Raw genomic sequence first — 23,007 nt, 5'->3', positions numbered from 1 at the left:
GAGTCCCGCGTCAGGCTCCCTGCTCCTTGGGAGCCTGCTTCTCTCTCTGCCTCTCTCTCTCTCTCTCTTTCATGAAAAATAAATAAAATCTTCAAAAAAAAAGAACTATTTAATTTGTTTTATTAGCTACACCGTAATTGTATTCTTGATAAGCTTTCATTAGCTAGCTTGCTATTTGAATGATTCTGTGATTGAGCTTTTTCATAAAACACTGTTTTTGAAATGTATAGTTTGGATTTTCTCAATTTGAGATAAACATTTAGTTTAAGTTAGTATCAGACACAAAAATATGAATGTGTTCTATAATAGTAACAATCAATTAGTAATTTTTTGGTAATTTTTGTAGCCCTGAAGTGTAGTACCCTAATCTGACATTTATATTACCATTACAATCAGGATTTTTTAGAAGGTTGTTTTAATACCTGTTTAATACCTCTCAATCCCAAATTAACATGAAAATAGAATAGATTGAATTTGTATTTCTCACTTATGTATTGTTACAACTGTTTGCAACGAGTAGGTATCAATAATAACAACATTTATAAACTAGATCCTTTGAATTTTTCCCTACTTTTGGTCCTGGCATTGTTAAATGGTTTATTTTTATAACATTATATTTCAATACTTTGACTTAGGGGATCCAAGAGTACAATGTTTTAAGTAGTAAAAAAAAAACTAAAATTAAGAGCTACACATTTTTAAGTCTTCAACTCAATACAAAATAAGTACCCTGAGAATTTTAGAGTATTCAATTAATTACATGAAATGTTTAAGGGAAAAATCAAATAAAATAGTTTACATAAACTAAAGAAAGTGAAGTTTCATGTTGTTATAGCAATTTTATTGCATTTTCAGCATTAAGTTTCTATTTAAAGGATGCCGTGATATTTAAATAAATTTAAATGATTACAACAAAGTTCAAAGAGACCTGTGATTATGTTATTTTAAAAACGATGAAAAATATGATTTATTTTAATTTGCTTAAGTGGTTTAATACTAACTTATTAGATAAGAAAAGAAAATCAACAGTAAAAGATGCAGTTCATGTTGGAAAATAATTTATTGATTTAGAAATCATTGATTATTGATTTGGTTATTGATTTAGAAAATGTTAATAAATTTATATTACATAATAACATATTGATGAAACAATATTACTAACTTTCTTTTGAACAAATCTGATTATGAGGTGTATTTCAGTTAATATTTTAGAAAATAATTATATGTAAATATTTCAAAACACATAAGGTAGTCTTTTCCTAGATTCTGCAGATGAATGTCATAAGTCTTGAGATGGAACATTTATTTTGTGAATCTGATTTTATGACTTTATGAGAAAAGTGTTAGTTGAGAAACAAAATTGCTAATAGTTGTAAAAGCATTTTGAAAAACACAGAAATCATAATTTTAAACTCAAGTGTGGCAAACTTTTAAGAATTGGCTGTTAGAATTTCACATCTGCAAATAGAAATGCATAATACTTATGTTTTTATTTTAAAAGTTGTCTTACTTGTTAAGGAAATTTAGAAAAAATATCTGGCAGTTTTATAAAAAGGTTTAAATGTTTTCAGTATCATTTTGAGAAGCTCCATTATTTTAAGATTCTAAAATGCTATTTGAGGAACAAATTTTCCTTTCCCAATATAGATGGTAAAACATTTGGACCAAAAATAAGCATTTCCTTCTGACCAAAGTTAGCATTGCATGAGTTTTACCTAGCACTCTTGATATGGAACTTTATACTCATGGAAGACAAAATAAAATAGGAAATATTAGATGACTCAAAGAAAAAGGACATATTAACCAGCACTAAAATATCACATTGTCCAATTGATACATATAAACATTAAATTAAAGAGGAAAGTCTTAGAATCTTGGCTTAGCCAACTTTAGAAGAAAACAAAACAAAACAAACTTAGTTTATTTCTAGGTAAAATAAAGTAAAATACTTTTCTACATAGAGAAGCAAAATACTTCAGATTATTGATCTTATGAGGCAAAAACATTTATAAATTATTGTGTTATACATTTTTTTATAAAAGAGATCTTACATTAAAGAAGAGTTTTTTGCTATGGTTAAGGAATTTATTATTTATTATTTATTGTTACCTATCATTGAGCACTACCCTTCCCCCTGCTCCCCAACCACCACCTTTGTAGGAGCATTTGTTACATGTTGCACACAGAAGAAATAAGCTTTTGTAGATAGTTTTGTAATAAGCTGTTTTTGGTCTGACTGTGAGGATCTTTAATCATCATGAAGGATTCACCAGGTCCAGCAGTATCCATATGTTGCAAATCTCAAAGGGATTTTTTTTTTAACTTGAGACTTTAATAAAGGTGACAAAAGAAGTTGTTGAGAGTAACTGAATCCACCTCAATAAGAACTGTATCATTTTTTTACATACACAACAAAAGCTAAAGGTGACTGATCTTGACTTAAGGAAACTGGGAATAGCTCCTAACCAGTATGTTTTATAAATAAAACACTCTAGTCTGTATTGTGTTTTTCTTTGTGCCCCAAGCTGCTGTTTTCTTACCTGGAAAGTCTACTTCTGGCTTCAGGACTTGTATTTCTAAGTCTTACTAAGGGTTTGTTAAAGTCCTTGCTCAGAGTGCAGCCCTTTAACTTGGGGGTCCTTTCTTTGGGTTTCTAATCCAGCTTTGATTTCCTCTGATCTACCTTGCAAATTACTGGCCCAGGCTGTAGATTGTTACAGTGCTGCTGTTTTTTTTTCTGACTTAGGACACACTTCATGCTCAGTATTTTGTGTTACACAAATAGGATTTCTGTTAATAAGAAATGCTAATAAAATACACACAGTTTATCTGTGTACCTGTCATTGGCTGTCCCTTGCAATCAGAACAAAAGCCAAGCTCTGTACTTCGGCATAAGTGCCCTAATGATATGATATCTTGCCTATCACTTTGACCCCACTTGAAGACCTCTCTCACCTTTCCTTCTAACCCTTCAACACACTGAGCCATTTCCATTTTAGGGGCTTTGTCCTAGCAATTTGAGATAATTGAGCTGAAATTTGAATGATGAGAAGGTGACAGCTTGAACTGTCTTCTTCCACATCATTGTGTGTTATCATCATTCAGATCGCAGCTCAAATGTCCCTTCCTCAAAGAGGTCTCCCCAGACCACCCATCTAAAGTAGACTTTCTCCCTTACCACGCTTCTTACTCTTTCCCATTATACTTATTTCCTTCGTTGCATTTTCCACTATCTAAACTTCTGTTGTTTCCTTAATTCCCATACTGCAGTGTAAACTCTGTGAGGGCAGGGTCTTTGTCTGTCTGGTTGGCCATTGTATCCCCAGCACCTAAAACACTGTCTGGCATATAATAGGGGCTCAATAAATAGGAGTTGAATGCATGAGTGAGTGAGTGAATGATAAAGAAATTTATAATATAGACTGAGCAATTCATTCCTGCTTTTTTTGAAAAACAGTGTAACAACATAATAGTAAACTGGGTAGAGGGATATTCACTTATAATCACAGTACTTAAAGAATTATCATTTTACAGGTTTTTCCCATATGTGTATGTATTTTTCATAGTTGTGCTCTTTTTAAAATTTTTTGATGTTTTATTTTTGTTCAGTTAATGTTGTCAAACATTTTCCTAAGTTCTCCTAGTAAGACCAGTTGTTTTAAAGGCTACATAGTACCACATTGAGTTGATATTCCATTGTTTACTTAACCATTTCCTTAATATGCCAAATAATTTGTTTCTAACTTTTTGCTATTATAGATAACACTGCAATGAATAGCTTAATGAATATATATAGCATTTTTATTCCATTGAATAGGATAAATTATAAACATAAACTGGATTAAAAGGTATTAAGTTGTTCAGATATATTATGACATTTTAAATATTTATATCTTATAAATTGTAAAAGAATGTGTTTCACTTTCTTTTCTTTTAGAGTTTACTCTAAGATACTTTTCATAATGTCAAAATTGTATGATGCAGACATTTAAGGATTAGATTAATTTTTTTAAAGCTTTGTCTTATTTTATTAATTTCACAAAGGAATTTGTAAGTGCCTTATATCATAACGATTTACCACGTAGTCTTTCAGAGCTGTGTAAATTCTATGAATAAATAAATTATTCCTTTATTAAGTTTCACTTTTAGTAAATAAGGTTGCCATAAAAGGAAAAAAAAAGCTATAGCTAGAATAAGGAGTTTCATAAGTGATGTAACGGAGTAGATATTTGGGATTATAAAATTACATATGAGGGAAATCACAACTTTTCATGATCAGTTTTAATGATATTTGCAATTTGTTTTACCTTTTTTTCTTTTTCTCAAAGCCAGAAGAAATTTTATAGGGAGAAATGATTTGAGTGCCTTTGAGAAACAATTTGGAAATGTCTATTAAAAAAGTATTCTTTAACTCTCCTAATTTCTCTGTGTGGAGAGGTTACCTGTTTATAGAGGTCATACAAATAAAATATTCTCTGAGACGTTTCTCTTTGGATCTTTTTTGAACTTTTCGAATTATTTGAAGTCAAATGTAAGTATTGTTTTTATAGGTGTAGAACAACCATGACACCTTTTGCATAGATTTAAGTTCAAGGCTTTTGAACAGATTCTATTTTCTTATACATTTATATTCCCTTACAACATCTCCTCTATAATTTTCTTAAAGAAAGATGAACTTTTTCTCCTTAGCTATGTTATCCAGAGGATAGCATAATAAAAGAACTGTAGATTTAAATATATATATACATATATATATGTATATATATATATATATATAGGACATTATTAAGCATTTTACTAAACCTGCATTTAGAGGTGGCTACTTTGCTTTTCTAAAACAAAGACACTTTATTTTCTCTGCCATCTAAAAATTATTAGCATAAGCTGTATATTATTTTTTCCTTTTTACCTAGTCAAGTAACACATTCCCAGATTACCTTTCTCATGTCTTCTCCATGTTTTCTCATCTTCACTTATTTTAATAATTTTACCATGTAACAGGAAATTCATTTAATTTATCAGACAAATTTTTTATTGGGCACCTACTATATACAAACTACTTTTTCAGATATTAGGTATGCAAGAATGACCAGAAAATCCCTGCCCTTGTGGAACTTAACATCTAGTGGACAAGATAGAGAAATAACTGTAGTTTAGAGAGTGATTAAGTGCTAAGAAGAAACAAGGTAGGGAAAAGAGTTTATGAAATATGGAGGATATTGAAACTTGATGGGATGACCAGAGAGGGTTTCACTGAGAAGGAAATTTTTGAGAAAAAAAACCTGAAAGAAGTAAGGATGTGAGCCATGTAGGTAGCTATGTCGGGAAGAGTATTCCAGGCCTAGGGAATAGTAAGACCGGTAGAAGGTGTGTGTGGGAAGATTGGGTCACATATCAGGGAAGAAGTTGGAGAAATAATAGCGACCAAGATCATGTAACAGATGTTTGAGTTATATAGTTACCTTTATTCTGTAATTTTCCTGCGAATTATATTTGTTCTTTCTAGCTCTATACAGAATCACATGCTTTTCTTTTTATAAATTTACCTTAATAGCTTAAAAATTTGCCATTTTTACCATTTTTGAGAGTGATAACATACATAAATTAGTCAAAAATTTGTGCTTGTTGGGGGGCGCCTGGGTGGCTCAGTCGTTAAGCGTCTGCCTTCAGCTCAGGTCATGATCCCAGGGTCCTGGGATCGAGCCCCACATCGGGCTCCCTGCTCAGCAGGAAGCCTGCTTCTCCCTCTCCCACTCCCCCTGCTTGTGTTCCCTCTCTCGCTCTCTCTCTCTCTCTGTCAAATAAATAAATAAAAAATCTTAAAAAAAAATTGTGCTTGTGGAAAAACACATAATCTCATTTTTCTACTTGCCATTTATTTTTATAATTTAAAAAATATTTAGTATCATTGTTTTGGGGGCTGCAGATCTTGACTAGTATCCCAGTACATGTGACTGGCAAATCCCATTGTCTAGTGCTGCTTTATATATTATTCCTCTTGTCATTTTCTAGTTTTTCTTGCAAAATTTTCATCATTGCAGCACCATTTTAAATTAGTAATTTTCACTAGTGTCTGTTTAAAACTAAACCCAATTTAAAAAAGTAAAAAAACTAACCTTGAGAGTTATTGACCTATTTAGGTTTTCTTGGAGACTTTTATCTGCTCTTGCTCTCTATTCAGCCAAAATAAATTATTTGCTTTCTATGAAAAGACCAGGAATCTAAGCAAATAAGTTAAACCTAATTGAAGGATGTCAGAGTATATTTAACTCAAAGGACTTTAATGAATTGAAGAGTTAGACTTTGTAATACGTTAGAATGGACATTTGAAGTAAAAAGATTTTGCTGTTTAGCCCACCCACTGAATAGTTGGTAGCTCTTTCTGAACTTCAGTTTCCTTGTCTGTAAATGGGAGTCAAGTTGCCTACTTCAGAGAATATAATTGAAGAATATATACGAACGCTTTAAAAAAACTGTTTAGTACCATTCAGTGTAAGTAGTGTTGTTTTCTATTCTATTAGGCCACCTATGCTTATCTTTTATGTTCATTGGCTTTGTTATGTCTGGATAAATTACACAGCTTATAATTTTTTTTGCACTAGATAGTCCCTTTAGTAGATCTTTTGTGAAACTGCTTCTGTGAGGTAAACGGACAAGTCTTGCTTGTCACCCAACAATGCCGTGGTGATTTTACTCTTAGTTCCAGTGGCCTCTGGCATTCATCTCCGTTAGATATTTACTTGCCCTCACTTTGAAGATAGCTATTAGCAAGGGGACATAGGCTTTTTGGAACTTTTTAATCTCATTAAACCTCTATTAGAGGTGATACCACCTCACCAACATCCTTTGGCCTGTTTAGGAAGTAAACGTTTCATATAAAGAACCTTCAGCCAAAGGTTTATGAAACACTAAGTAAATGGGAAATTATTAGGCCAGCACATTGACCCACCAGCCCAGGGCAACATGAAGCTTTGGGGGCCTCCTGAAGTGCATTTTGCTGCTGGGTATGGAGTACCCAGGGCATTCATGATTTTTGCTTTAATTAAAGTTTTCCAAAATTTGAAAGAATTCGAATAGAGCAGTGGCTCCCAAACTTTGCGACACATTAGTCACTGGGAGCTTTTAAAAGTCCCGATGTCTAGGTCATACCTCATACTAATTAAATCAGAATGTCTAGGGTGAGAGCCAGGTTATCAGTAGTTCTTAAAGATTCCCAGGTGATACCAATGTGTAGCAAAGCTTGGGAAGCCCTTAGGAGTATGTGGCTCTGGCCTCTTTCTTTTACTACCTATTCACATGCTTAGCACCATGAGTGAGAGCTTGATAATCCTATCATGAGAAACATTTGAAAGTAGTAGGTAATATCTCGCAAGCAGATTTGTGTTCTACATTTTTTAAGATATATACTGTTTTACATAGTCTTATGTTGTTTTGAACTTTAATTTTCATTATTGACCCATGGTAGATATATTCATGTTATTTTTCCCATTATTACAGATATTTCCTTGTCAATTTTAAATAAAACCATGCTTTGTGATTTAAGATACAGAATAAAATAGCTACAAGTATTAACTAGTTAGGAGTTTCATTCCTTTATTTTGATTATAATAGCTGCTTTCAGAATAAAGGACCAACAGCCAAGTTGTTTTTCCAGGTCCATTTTTATTTTTCTCCAGTTTAGTAATGAACTGTTGTTATAAGCTGGCCTAAATTTATGGTATGAGTTTGAATCTGAAGGAATAGACTATTTAATTGTGTCACAGCTGCATTAATATTTACTAATACACACAGTGATTGGTGTGTGAGACAAAAACTGTACTTGCAGCAGTACTAACCGTGATATTATGAGTGAATAATCATTTCCCCAATATCATACTTCATTAAGTCAACCTCAGTGTAATCTAATAAAAAAATAGAATTTTAAGTGTGCAAGGGGAATTCTTAAGTGTCTTGGTTCCTAATGTTGACAAAAGCTAGAGTTTTGGCTGTACATCCTGGAACATTTGCCCAAGGCTTGACCTAAGTTCAAATGGTCACAGTGTTATCTTAAAAAACAATAGAAATTCTATTTTGATTGGTAAAAAAAATTTCTGTTTCATGGTCCGTGTCAAATATGTGTGTGAAAAAATGCAGAACATGAATTGATGCTCTGTGAGTTTTTTCATTGTCATTTAAAATTAAAGAACACCACCCTACTGTCTCCAGTGCTGTCAGAGTGATGTAAATTATGGAAATTACTACAGTGCAGATATTTGGCTTAATTCATAACATTCAGTCATCCAGTTTTTGTTTTGGATCTTTTGTTTTTCTTGTTTTGCATTTTTGTTTTGTTTTGTTTTCAGCCATCATTTTGTCTTATCATCTTCAATTCTAGAGCAACCTGACAACAGTAATGATACTACTGAATTGGGCATCCTTGTCATTCCTGAGATTAGTGTCACAAATGTGGCCGGAGAGAGAACCGGGAATGGGGAAAAAGGCAGAACACTAGGAGAGATTGATGCTCAGCATATACAGGGTGTGCAGGAAACAGCCACAGATCCTAGAACTGAGAGCAAAGGCTTGCCAGAGATCAGGAGGCAAAAATCTGTAAGAAAAATGATGGAGGATGGAATAAACTCACCTGGCAGAGTGCAGTTTTAGCAGGGCACTTTCTAGCTGCCCTCCAAGGTATCTCATGGCAAAGGGCCACTGCTGCATGTCTTAAGCAACAGTTGCACAGTCACAAAAATTTTGCATGTCATCTAATAATCAAAATGCATGAATTATGCACCACAATTTCTCAATGATCTAATGCTCTTTGGAATGGTCATACCTGTATTTTCTCTGAGTAAATTGTTATGAAAACTAAGGCAGAAAATTACTTCCAAAATAATTTTCTGCTTATGTTTTGAGATCTGAAATTATTTTTTTATCTTTGTATTTTTGCCATCTTTGGATTTGAAGGATAAAGTATATAGAATTTTAACAAGTTTGAGCTCGTGTTATAGTCTTTTTTTTTAATCTAAGTAAAATAATCTAGAACGTAGAATCAACCTTTAAAAAAATCTTTAAAATATCTTAATATCATTTTTCTTTAAAGTTACTTGGTAAGATCTTTGATTTTATACTGCTTTGCTACTGGGGGAGAGTTTACCCATAGTTTTTCTGTGTGGTATTTTTCCTAATTATTTCTGATCTTTTGCATGAATAGTAAGAGAATTCTTTCTAAAAACACGGGTCGGGGGGGCTGGTTTATGGCATGCTTTTTGTTTAATACACTCTAAATTACTCTTATTTAGTTACAATGAACTATTTTTCTATTTTACAGACTGTTTTGATTTATCCTTTGATTTTGGTCTATAATCTGTTGCTTTATGTAATTGTGCTAAAGTTTAAAGTATCACTGATTTGCTATTAACCATGAAACAAGAATTATTTAAAATACTTCATATTAATTAGTCTTTATTATTTCTTTGTTTAGGAAATGCAGAATTAACAGGTCAAGAAGAACTGATGGAGATATCTGAAGTTGACGAGGGATTTTATTCCAGGGCTGCGTCTAGTACCAGCCAGTCCGGTTTATCAAACAGTAGTAACAATTCTAGTAACAAGACAAGTGTAGGAAAGACTCAGAGACGGTCAGCCGGAAGTAAAACTGGAGGAAAAGAAAAAGAAACTACAGGGGAGTCTTGCAAAGATCACTTTGCCCGAAAACAAACTCAAAGAGCCCAGAGTGAGAATCTTGAGCTTCTCTCTTTGAAGAGACTGACGTTAACTACCAGCCAATCTCTGCCTAAACCTTGTAGCCACGGTTTGGCTAAGACTGCCGCAACTGTGTTTAGTAAATCCTTTGAACAAGTCAGTGGTGTCACAGTCCCACATAACCCATCATCTGCTGTTGGCTGTGGGCCTGGGACAGATGCCAATAGGTTTTCTGCTTGTAGTCTCCAAGAAGAAAAGCTTATTTACGTTTCTGAAAGGACTGAACTTCCAATGAAGCATCAATCAGGTCAGCAGAGACCTCCTAGTATTAGCATTACTCTGTCCACAGATTAATTTGTAATAGTTTTCTCACCTAACCAGCAAATCTAGAGAGACGACTTTGCTTCTTTATGACAGTGCCCAGGGTCTGTCTCATCCCTCTTCCAGACAGGAGCCCTGATGTCTTAAATTCTGAAGGCTACCTTGACTTTATGAAGGGAATAATATGTAGGTTGCAGTAAGTTGAAATATGGTTTTGTTATTTCTTGGATGTATTTTCTCCCTTGATTTTAGTCTTTTTTTCTTTCTTATTTGTTTCTGTTGCCCTAAGATTGTCAGTGTAACAATACATTTTGTCAGGTTGTCTGATCAGATTGGTTACATCTCATGAGAGGTTGTGAGTTCTTATTTTTTAATAACTCCTACTTTGGTAGTTGTATGTTTGGCCTTCAGAGTCAAAGGGAATCTCCATGTATGGGAACTGTTTCTGAAAGAAGGAGGCAGAGGTGCAGCTCCGGGAAGTCTCCAGCTGACATGCAGCATGGCAGTCTGAAAAACAGCCACGTGAGAAAACAAAAATGATGTGTATGAAAAGTGTCTGATAAAAATGTTTGTAATCAGATTATCCTTGAGATTAGTGAAATTGTTGATATAAAACACTGGAAAATGCCTACTAACTCAGTACCTAGACTATTCTATAATTCCAGGGGTGGGTAGAGGAATTTCTGTTGTTGTCTTTGGAACATTTTTATATCAAAAATCAGATTGCTAGTAGATGTGTTGTTTTGAAGTATTTGCTCTGGATTTAGCAAGTGAAAATCCCCTTTAGTTCCTAAAATGTAATAGGCTATGAAGCTCATTTACGCTGCTGCTTGACTTTGGAAACCCTAGGTAGTTTGGTTTCTCATAATTCAAAGCACACATCATCGAAGACTTCCTGGAAATCATTGTAAATTGTGCAACACAGCTCTCAAGATACCAGTGTCAACCATATAATACTGAATTGTTTGTCGGCAAATGAAGGATATTAGGTAAATTTTTCATCTATAAAATGTCATGAAAGAAAATATAGAGAAATATGGACAAAGGACATTTATACATTAACTAATTTAGGTCATTTATGTTTGTGTTCTTAAATTTAGAATTATAAAATGTGAAAAAAATTCATTTTTTTTGTGAACAGGCCTAATTTAAATATTCTTGTAATGATAGAATAATCAATGTAGTTGCCCCCAACCAAAAAATAAAAATGAAAAAGGCAATATGGCAGAAGCTAAACAAACTTGTTTGTAGCTATGGAGAACTATGTGGCCTCTAGATAGATGTAAAAGTTTGGTGTTTGCTAGTGGTAGTTGATTTGGCTATGGTTGAGGTTCCCTGTAAATCAAGTATACTTAACTAATAATTCAGAGGGAGAGAGAGAAAGCAAGACTGAGGATAAGAGTAAGTTGACTGGGAAGGAAGGCCTAGGGAGCCGTTCCCTCTTTGTCTCATTCACTGTTATTACACAGTGGCTTCCTTATTTGCAGTCCCTAGCTGTGGTCACACAGAACATGCTAGTTTTCCTTTTGTGCCTGCTTATGCAGAGCTCAAATGTGAGAAATCTGTATGTCCTGAGGAGTGCTAAAGCATACACTATGAATGCAATTTTTACAAAACTGCTTTGGCTACCATTTTAAATCTAATTCTTCAAAAAACACAAACTAGTTTTCATTCATTAACTCTGACTAGAATATGGTTTTTAATATAAGTGAATTTGAGTTTTTTAGTTCCAGTAATAGAAATGGAATAAGATCTATTGACATAAATTGTAGCAGGAAAAAAAAAAAGAGACAACCAGACAGTGAAAGTTGATATTGTATTAATTTAACAGGAATCCTGTGTACAATTTAAAATATTTTAAAATGTCACTGTGAATTTCCTATTGTCTTTTTGTAATTCTTTAACAAAGAATTTCCCCTAGGCATGTAGCTACTAACAGTATTAATAGTCTTAAGAACTACTTTAGAAGATTGGCTTTTTAAGCAAGTTAAGGTGCTTAGGAAACTTGTAGAAAAAGTTTGAGGAAACAGGTGACACAAATGAGAGATCAGATTTTAATCATCAACTGCTATAATGGATCTTCATTTTGGTATTATCCTAGATCATTGCTACTCCTATAGTCTGAGGACCAGTATATTGCATTGGCATCACTAGGCATCTTGTTAAAAATGTAGAACTTCAGAGCCACCGTTGATCTACTGAATCGTAATCTGCATTTTAACAAGATCCTCAAGTGATTTTTACACACATTAAAGTTTGAGAAGAGAGTATTAAAGTACAAACAAATTACTTACCTAGTATTTAGAATTCTTAGTGATCTCACAACCCTAGATCAAATATGTTAGATAATAAATATTATAATCTTCATTGTTTTTAACAGCTAATGAATTTTTAATAGTGTCTGTAACACTTATTAGATCCTCTACTTCTAAATTTTTAATGATTTTTCATTTTTACAATAAAAATATAACATTTTGTGTTTTTCTTGTTAACTATAAACAGAATCAGAGCTATGGATGCCTACAATTTTAGGTATAAAAGGGGTACCATCCTTTTATACAATGCACAACAAATCTGCATGTGTCTATTCTTTTAAAAACTCTGAAGACTTACTCAGTGGAGTGGATCTGAATTTATGCTTCAAATAATTTGCACCAGTTGATTTTCTGGGGTGTGAAGTTATGTTAACAGTAAAATTATTTATAGTACCTTTGATACTGTTTCAAATAAGGATTATACATTTGAAAATTTTTATAGCAATTATAAATATTGGATAATGCTAACTTTGGTAGCAATTACAATGATCCCTATTGCTCTCTTCCCACTCATCTCTCCATATTGAGTTGGAGTCACGTTTGTAGGTTGTTTTCTCATGAAGATCCTGATGTAGCCATTTGGTCACAGATCTCCTACATATCCAGAATAATACCCTTTACCACAAGAAGGATTCCACCCAAAATGGGTCCTTGTACCCCATACTTCAAAGGATCTGAACAGAAATTGTAGTTCCATTCCACATTTTAAGCCATTAGAGGTTCTTGAAATTACCCAACCTCTCACTCTTCAAATACCCAACTACCTGAGGTATTCTAATGAAGCTGGGTCCCAGCATTTGCCTTTGGAATGAAGTGGGGGAGAGAAACAAAGTAGACCTTTCAAGAGGACCCAGGACAAGTAAGCACCCCGGAACCCCTTGTATACCACCATGGAACTTTTTAAGGCAGGTCTGTAGACTTGAAGGTTAGAAATCCTCAGTCCTTAAATGATGACACAGTTTGCTTTGAATAAGCAATATTTCATTGCCCTTTTCAATTATGAAGCAACTGCTTAGCAAACATTATTCACATAAAAACAAAAAGTTGAATTAAAGGGAAATATATTTTTTAAACCAAAATAGATAAAAATGATCTGAGTTCTAAGGGGTTTTGCCGAGTTTGGAAGAATAAAATTAAGATGTTAAAACCTTTACATTTAAATTATAGAGAAAAAAATGTACTCTGAAACATAATTTTAAACAAATATTTAAAATAAGGCTGTTTAACATTTGAGTTTATAGGCACAATAAATTTACACTTTATTAAAGGGAAGCACATCAAGGAATCTTTATGGTAAATAATGTGACTGAAAAAAATGTTTTTAAAAAAGCCATTAAAAAGAAGAATAATTTGATGGGTACATAAATTAGCATTGTAGATAGAAATTAATGTATAATAGTGTATTCCCAATCTTTGGGTGAAAAATGAAAACTCTCTATTTCTTTAATTAGCATGAATTTATACTTTTAGATTAGTTGCTTAGTAAAATTATACTTAATACTTTGAATTATTCACATTTGTTTAATTTGTTAAATTCTTTATCAGAACTTAAATACATTGTCTTCTGTACTTTGTAATTTGTGCATATCTAAAGAGACTAGCAGTGAACATTTTGGAAGATGTTTTTGTTGTTTTTTATAGTAGATTTCTAGAGTACCTGTGTCTTGACATGAAGTTTCTATTAGTAAACTCAAGATCTTATTTTGCATACCTTTGCTTCCTCTTATGTGGAGTTTTTTTGTGTACCTCTTATCTCCTAATCATGTAGTGATACTAATCTTTTCATAGTAAATATACTTGTTTCTAATTGTATTCCTAGAGTTTACATTCCTAAGAATAAACTATGACTTTGCATATTTTTATGTGCTCTCTACCTTTTTAAGGCTATGGAAATAAACTGGAGTTTAGTTTTTTGAAGTTTTGTATCTTTGTGTAAATGTTGTCCATATGCAATACTTTATACAACAGTGTTGCCTCTTGTTTTATTGAAATAAAAACTGAAAAAATATTTTTTCCAGATCATTTTACTCATTAAAAAAATCATCACAAATTTTTGCAAAAGTCATGATGTGGAGGAAGAAAGTAAAGGCAGAAGACTTAGGTGAGTTGAGCCATTGAGAACTTTTGGGAGTAAGCCATAGGACAATGACATCTCATTTCTGGCTTTGTTTTACCTGGCCCAGGGATAGGAAGTGTAATAGGTCCATTGGTGTCCATTCAAAAGAAAATGAGCTCCATGGGTCATGAGCCATTGACGCATTATTTATCATAGTAGAAGCACAGGCAAATTTAGATAACAATGCTTTGCCCTTTTATCTTTAATATGAGTCTTTATCTTTTGAGTGCAGAGATTTTATACCCCTAGTTCTTAGCATAGGACTTTTTGCACAGTGGGTATTGAGACATTTAAGGAATGAGTGTGTAAGGTTGATATTAGTTTTGGGAAAGAATGAAGGATAGCAGCTCCAATAAATTAATATATTACTCTAGGAAATCTCTGTGGCATAACTTGAATTGCTTTACTGTGTGTGCTTAGAAACAAGATCCTCTTAGGAACTTGAAAAGAAATTCCTGGTGTGTAGTTGATTGTGTATTTGGATAATTCCATTTTATCTAAGGAGCTAATAAGTAATTTGGGAAATGTTTTCTGAACTATTAGAAGAGTATTCATAGAGAACCACAACAGTGATTTTGTGAGCATGTTAGCCTTATGAAATACACACTCTTGTAGTGACTTTAGTAATCCCAATAAATGGTTGACTCACCTCATAGAATCTGACTATGGTAATACCAACATAATTATTTTGTAATTATTAAGAAAGGCTTTTACAAACAATTCTAGTCATTTGCTAATTTTCCGTGCATTGTTATTGTGGTGGTGGTGGTTATACATAGCTAATATATGTAGTGAAAATTATAGTCTCATTTAATTTTCAAAACAATTCTATCAAATGAGTAGAATCCCCATTTTACAAAAGAGGAAACTGAAGCTCTGGGGGCAGGCAACTTGCCCAAGGTCACCTAGCTGCTGGGTGGCAAAGCCAGGGCTTGAACACACGTCTTATGACTCTCACTTTACTTTTATATTACTTGGTAAAAGGAGGTACTACTAGATACTACATAGTGGACATATATTTGAAATTCATCCATCCCATCTGTCTTAAAGGTGATAGAGTTAAGTTTCAGTGTAAAAATAAAAGTTTTCCAAAAGTAAATTATATGCTTTGTAGAACTTTAGATAATTGTGTTTCAGTGGTACACTGAATGCTGGTTATTCTATTAAAGACATGACAAAAAAGCAAATTAAGATTTTATTTATTTTTTTTACCTGCCAGATAGATAAAGATGAAAAAAATTGATACTAGTATCGTATATGCGTTGGAAAACATTAGTCTCCGAGATAATTGACAGGACAATTAGTGTAACTAAGTTGGTGAGCAATTCAGCAAGATCTATCAAATTTTAAAGAGCACATACCCTCTGACCTAGCAATCCTACTCTTCTATGTCTATTCCATTCTTTATATTCTACAGATATTTTAGCGTAAATGTGTGAAGGTATTCATTGCAGCATTGCTTATAATAGCAAAAAAAAAAAGGCAATCTAAATGACTATTAATGAGGCCTGGATAAATTATGGTACATGCATATCGTCAATATGATGTAGCTATTAAAAATAATGCAGATCTGTATGTGATGATTCAGAAAGATTATATAATATAATGTTCCCTGAAAAAATCATGTCATATATATATATATATGTATGTGTATGATCCCATTTCCATAAGAAGTGTGCGGAACATTTAATATGGGTATTATTTTTATATGATATGTTTCTATATGTGTATATAGTGTGTATATATATATAACATATATACATATATATAATGTGTATATAATACATGTGTGTATATGTATAATATATAATATATACATGTACACAAACATATGTTTGCTGCTTTGCAGGGAGGAAAGCATTATTTTTCTTTTTTTTTTAATTTTATTTTATTATGTTATGTTAGTCACCATACAATACATCATTAGTTTTTGATGTAGTGATCCACACTTCATTGTTTTTGTATAACACCCAGTGCTCCATGCAGTACGTGCCCTCCTTAATACCCATCACCGGGCTAACCCATCCCCCCACCGCCCTCCCCTCTAACACCCTCAGTTTGTTTCTCAGAGTCCGTAGTCTCTCATGGTTCAACTTTCCCTCTGATTTCCCTTCATTTTTCTCTTCCTTCTCCTACTGTCCTCCCTGCTATTCCTTATGTTCCACAAATAAGTGAAACCTTTCGATAATTGACTTTCCCTGCCTGACTTATTTCACTTAGCATAATCTCCTCCAGTCCCATCCATGTGGATGTAAAAGTTGGGTATTCATCCTTTCTGATGGCTGAGTAATATTCCATTGTATATATGAACCACATCTTCTTTATCCATTCATCTGTTGAAGGGCATCTCAGCTCTTTCCACAGTTTGGCTACTGTGAGTATTGGGGTGCATATGGCCCTTCTTTTCTTTTTTTTTAATTTTCTTATTGTTATGTTAATCACCATACATTACATCATTAGTTCTTGATGTAGTGTTCCATGATTCATTGTTTGTGCATAACACCCAGTGCTCCACGCAGAATGTGCCCTCCTTAATACCCATCACCAGGCTAACCCATCCCCCTACACTCCTCCCCTCTAGAGCCCTCAGTTTGTTTTTCAGAGTCCATCGTCTCTCATGGTTCATCTCCCCCTCCAACTTACTCCCCTTCATTCTTCCCCTCCTGCTATCTTCTTCTTTTTCTTTTTTCTTAACATATCTTGCATTATTTGTTTCAGAAGTACAGATCTGTGATTCAACAGTCTTGCACAATTCACAGCACTCACCATAGCATGTACCCTACCCAATGTCTATCACCCAGCCACCCATCCCTCCCACCCCCCACCACTCCAGCAAACCTCAGTTTGTTTCCTGAGATTAAGAATTCCTCATATCAGTGAGGTCGTATAATACATGTCTTTCTCTGATTGACTTATTTCACTCAGCATAACACCCTCCAGTTCCATCCACGTCGTTGCAAATGGCAAGATCTCATTCCTTTTGATGGCTGCATAATATTCCATTGTGTATATATACCACTTCTTCTTTATCCATTCATCTGTTGATGGACATCTTGGCTCTTTCCACAGTTTGGCTATTGTGGACATTGCTGCTATAAACATTGGGGTGCACGTACCCCTTTGGATCCCTACATTTGTATCTTTGTGGTAAATACCCAGTAGTGCAATTGCTGGATCGTATGGTACCTCTATTTTCAACTGTTTGAGGAACCTCCATAGTGTTTTCCAGAGTGGCCGCACCAGCTTGCATTCCCACCAACAGTGTAAGAGGGTTCCCCTTTCTCCACATCCCCACCAACATCTGTTGTTTCCTGACTTGTTAATTTTAGCCATTCTGACTGGTGTGAGGTGGTATCTCATTGAAGTTTTGATTTGGATTTCCCTGATGCCGAGCGATGTTGAGCACTTTTTCATGTGTCTGTTGACCATTTGGATGTCTTCTTTGGAAAAATGTCTGTTCATGTCTTCTGCCCATTTCTTGATTGGATTATTTGTTCTTTGGGTGTTGAGTTTGATAAGTTCTTTATAGATTTTGGATACTAGCCCTTTATCTGATATGTCATTTGCAAATATTTTCTCCCATTCTGTCGGTTGTCTTTTGGTTTTGTTGACTGTTTCTTTTGCTGTGCAAAAGCTTTTTATCTTGATGAAATCCCAATAGTTCATTTTTGCCCTTGCTTCCCTTGCCTTTGGTGATGTTTCTAGGAAGAAGTTGCTGTGGCTGAGGTCGAAGAGGTTGCTACCTGTGTTCTCCTTTAGGATTTTGATCGACTCCTGTCTCACGTTTAGGTCTTTCAACCATTTGGAGTCTATTTTTGTGTGTGGTGTAAGGAAATGGTCCAGTTTCATTCTTCTGCATGTGGCTGTCCAATTTTCCCAACACCATTTGTTGAAGAAATGGTCTTTTTTCCATTGGACATTCTTTCCTGCTTTGTCAAAGATTAGTTGACCAGAGAGTTGAGGGTCCGTTTCTGGGCTCTCTATTCTGTTCCATTGATCTATGTGTCTGTTTTTGTGCCAGTACCATACTGTCTTGATGATGACAGCTTCATAATAGAGCTGGAAGTCCGGAATTGTGATGCTGCCAGCTTTTCTTTTCTTTTTCAACATTCCTCTGGCTATTCGGGGTCTTTTCTGGTTCCATACAAATTTTAGGATTATTTGTTCCATTTCTTTGAAAAAAGTGGATGGTATTTTGATGGGGATTACATTGAATGTGTAGATTGCTCTAGGTAGCATTGACATCTACACAATATTTGTTCTTCCAGTCCATGAGCATGGAACATTTTTCCATTTCTTTGCATCTTCCTCAATTTCTTTCATGAGTATTTTATAGTTTTCTGAGTACAGATCCTTTGCCTCTTTGGTTACATTTATTCCTAGGTATCTTATGGTTTTGGGTGCAATTGTAAATGGGATTGACTTCTTAATTTCTCTCTCTTCTGTCTTGTTGTTGGTGTATAGGAATGCCACTGATTTCTGTGCATTGATTTTATAGCCTGCTACTTTACTGAATTCCTGTATGAGTTCTAGCAGTTTTGGGGTGGAGTCTTTTGGTTTTTCCACATACAGTATCATATCATCTGCAAAGAGTGAGAGTTTGACTTCCTCCTTGCCGATTTGGATGCCTTTGATTTCTTTTTGTTGTCTGATTGCTGTGGCTAGGACTTCTAATACTATGTTGAATAGCAGTGGTGATAGTGGACATCCCTGCCGCGTTCCTGACCTTAGGGGAAAAGCTCTCAGCTTTTCCCCATTGAGAATGATATTCGCTGTAGGTTTTTCATAGATGGCTTTTATGATATTGAGGTATGTACCCTCTATCCCTATACTCTGAAGACTTTTGATCAAGAAAGGATGCTGTACTTTGTCAAGTGCTTTTTCTGCATCTATTGAGAGGATCATATGATTCTTGTTCCTTCTTTTGTTAATGTATTGTATCACGCTGATTGATTTGCAGATGTTGAACCAGCCTTGCAGCCCAGGGATAAATCCCACTTGGTCATGGTGAATAACCCTTTTAATGTACTGTTGGACCCTATTGGCTAGTATTTTGGTGAGAATTTTTGCATCCTTGTTCATCAAGGATATTGGTCTGTAATTCTCCTATTTGATGGGTCTTTGTCTGGTTTTGGGATCAAGGTAATGGTGGCCTCATAAAATGAGTTTGGAAGGTTTCCTTCCATTTCTATTTTTTGGAACAGTTTCAGGAGAATAGGTATTAATTCTTCTTTAAATGTCTGATAGAATTTCCCTGGGAAGCCATCTGGCCCTGGGCTTGTGTTTGTTGGGAGATTTTTGATGACTGCTTCAATTTCCTTAGTGGTTATAGGTCTGTTCAGGTTTTCTATTTCTTCCTGGTTCAATTTTGGTAGTTGATACATCTCCTGGAATGCACCCATTTCTTCCAGGTTATCTAATATGCTGGCATAGAGTTGCTCATAATATGTTCTTATAATTGTTTGTATTTCTTTGGTGTTGGTTGTGATCTCTCCTCTTTCATTCATGATTTTGTTGATTTGGGTCATTTCTCTTTTCTTTTTGATAAGTCTGGCTAGGGGTTTATCAATCTTGTTAATTCTTTCAAAGAACCAGCTCCTACTTTCGTTGATCTGTTCTACTGTCCTTTTGGTTTCTAGTTCATTGATTTCTGCCCTAATCTTTATTATTTCTCTTCTCCTGCTGGGTTTAGGCTTTATTTGCTGTTCTTTCTCCAGCTCCTTTAGGTGTAGGGTTAGGTTGTGTATTTGAGACCTTTCTTGTTTCTTGAGAAAGGCTTGTATTGCTATATACTTTCCTCTCAGGACTGCCTTTGCTGAATCCCAAAGATTTTGAACAGTTGTGTTTTCATTTTCATTGGTTTCCATGAATTTTTTAAATTCTTTAATTTCCTGGTTGACCCATTCATTCCTTAGTAGGATGCTCTTTAGCCTCCATGTATTTGAGTTCTTTCCAACTTTCCTCTTGTGATTGAGTTCTAGTTTCAAAGCATTGTGGTCTGAAAATATGCAGGGAATAATCCCAATCTTTTGGTACCGGTTGAGACCTGATTGTGACCTAGGATGTGATCTATTCTGGAGAATGATCCATGGGCACTAGAGAAGAATGTGTATTCCACTGCTTTGGGATGGAATGTTCTGAATATGTCTGTGAAGTCCATTTGGTCCAGTGTGTCATTTAAAGTCTTTATTTCCTTGTTGATCTTTTGCTTAGGTGATCTGTCCATTTCAGTCAGGGGGGTGTTAAAGTCCCCCACTATTATTGTATTGCTGTCAGTGTGTATCTTCGCTTTTGTTATTAATTGGCTTATATAATTGGCTGCTCCCATGTTAGGGCATAGATATTTACAATTGTTAGATCTTTTTGTTGGATAGGCCCTTTAAGTAGGATATAGTGTCCTTCCTCATCTCTTATTACAGTCTTTGTTTTAAAATCTAATTTGTCTGATATAAGGATTGCCACCCCAGCTTTCTTTTGGTGTCCATTAGCATGGTAAATGGTTTTCCACCCCCTCACTTTCAATCTGGGGGTGTCTTTGGGTCTAAAATGAGTCTCTTGCAGACAGCATATCGATGGGTCTTGTTTTTTAATCCAATCTGATAGCCTGTGCCTTTTGATTGGGGCATTGAGCCCATTTACATTCAGGGTAACTATTGAAAGGTATGAATTTAGTGCCATTGTATTGCCTGTAAGGTGACTGTTACTGTATATTGTCTCTGTTCCTTTCTGATCTGTGCTGCTTTTAGTCTCTCTCTTTTTTTAGAGGACCCCTTTCAATATTTCTTGGAGGGCTGGTTTCATGTTTGCAAATTCCTTTAGTTTTTGTTTGTCCTGGAAGCTTTTTATCTCTCCTTCAATTTTCAATGAGAGCCTAGCTGGATATAGTATTCTTGGCTGCATATTTTTCTCGTTTAGTGCTCTGAAGATATCATGCCAGTCCTTTCTGGCCTGCCAGGTCTCTGTGGATAGGTCTGTTGCCAATCTAATATTTCTACCATTGTAGGTTACATATCTCTTCTCCCGAGCTGCTTTCAGGATTTTCTCTTTGTCTCTGAGACTCGTAAGTTTTACTGTTAGATGTCGGGGTGTTGACCTATTTTTATTGATTTTGAGAGGGGTTCTCTGTGCCTCCTGGATTTTGATGCCTGTTTCCTTCCTCACATTAGGGAAGTTCTCTGCTATTATTTGCTCCAATATACCTTCTGCTCCTCTCTCTCTTTCTTCTTCTTCTGGGATCCCAATTATTCTAATGTTGTTTCGTCTTATCGTATCACTTATCTCTCGAATTCTGCCCTCGTGATCCTGTAGTTGTTTCTCTCTCTTTTTCTCAGACTCTTTATTGTCCATCATTTTGTCTTCTATATCGCTGATTCTCTCTTCTGCCTCATTTATCCTAGCAGTTAGTGCCCCCATTTTTGATTGTACCTCATTAATAGCCTTTTTGATTTCGACTTGGTTAGATTTTAGTTCTTTTATTTCTCCAGAAAGGGTTTCTCTAATAACTTCCATGCTTTTTTCAAGCCCAGCTAGTATGTTTAAAGTCATGATTCTGAACTCTAGGTCTGACATCGTACTAATGTCCGTATTGAGTAGGTCCCTGGCTGACGGTAGTATCTCTTGTTCTTTTTGCTGAGGTGATGTTTTTCGTCTTGTCATTTTGTCCAGAGGAGAATAGATGAATGAGAGAACAAAATGCTAACAGTTAACAACGTCCCCCGCAAATATACTCTATACAAATCAGAAAAGACCTGAAACCAGGGGAAAAGAAAGGGAAAGAAAGAAAAAAGAAAGAGGAAAGAAAAAACAAAAAGAAAAAGATTAAAAACAAAAACAGAACAATACAAAAAAAGCCGAATATGATCAAATATGATCAGGCTAGTGCATAGATCAGTGCCGCACACTAGATTTTGGGCGTATTTTGGTCTGTTAGAAAAAAGTTCCTCCTAGAATTTTAAAGGAAGAAAGACTTATATATGTACAAAATAAGGGTTGATACGATGAAGGGATGGAATATGACTGTAAAGATGAAAATTATAAAAGATTTTATAAAAGGAATTGATACAATAAGAAGTTGTTTGAAAAAAGAAAGAAGAAGATAAAAAAAAAGGGAGAGAATGTGATCAGGCAGGAGACTAGAACAAAGCCATACACTAGTGATTTAGGGTATATTTTGATCTGTTAGAAGAAACTGTATCTCAAAATTTTAAAGAGAGAACAACTTATATATATATGCCAAAAATAAGGGTAACTATTATGAAGGGATAAAATATGACTCTAAAAATTAAAAATAAAAAATGTTTTTTTAAAAAAAGGGATTGATAAGATGTTGGTTGAAAAAGGGAAAAAGAGAAATTAGAAAAACAGTTTAAAAAATTAACTTTGAAAAACTAATGAATCATGGTAAAAAAAAAGCCATGAATTCTATGTGCAGTATTCCCCTAGCGCTGGAGGTCTCCCATTCTCCTTGATCGGTAAACTTGGTCTTGGCTTGCTGGCTGTTCCTGCTGATCTTCTGGGGGAGGGGCCTGTTGCTGTGGTTCCCAAATGTCTTTGCCGGAGGCGGAATTGCCC

The 23,007-nt window shown here is 34.6% G+C and overlaps 1 protein-coding gene across 2 annotated transcripts in view; it reads left to right on the top strand.

Moving 5' to 3' along the window:
• The window catches only part of FAM126A (family with sequence similarity 126 member A), a 98,694-nt gene extending 84,457 nt beyond the window's left edge, over window positions 1-14,237 (top strand). The window contains exons 11-12 of one of the 2 annotated variants that reach the window (XM_027573347.2): window positions 8,375-8,670; window positions 9,464-9,802. In XM_027573347.2, coding sequence (XP_027429148.1) covers window positions 8,375-8,643 — 269 coding nt within the window. In that variant the 3' untranslated portion in view covers window positions 8,644-8,670; window positions 9,464-9,802. Of the gene's footprint in view, window positions 1-8,374; window positions 8,671-9,463 lie in introns of both variants that reach the window. The other variant, XM_027573345.2, reaches the window with a different exon arrangement.
• Window positions 14,238-23,007: the final 8,770 nt, after the last annotated feature.

Source organism: Zalophus californianus, chromosome 12, assembly GCF_009762305.2.
Source record: "Zalophus californianus isolate mZalCal1 chromosome 12, mZalCal1.pri.v2, whole genome shotgun sequence".
Taxonomy (NCBI): domain Eukaryota; kingdom Metazoa; phylum Chordata; class Mammalia; order Carnivora; family Otariidae; genus Zalophus; species Zalophus californianus.
The sequence above is the reverse complement of the archived record's forward strand: the minus strand, read 5'-3'. Positions and strand labels throughout refer to the sequence as shown.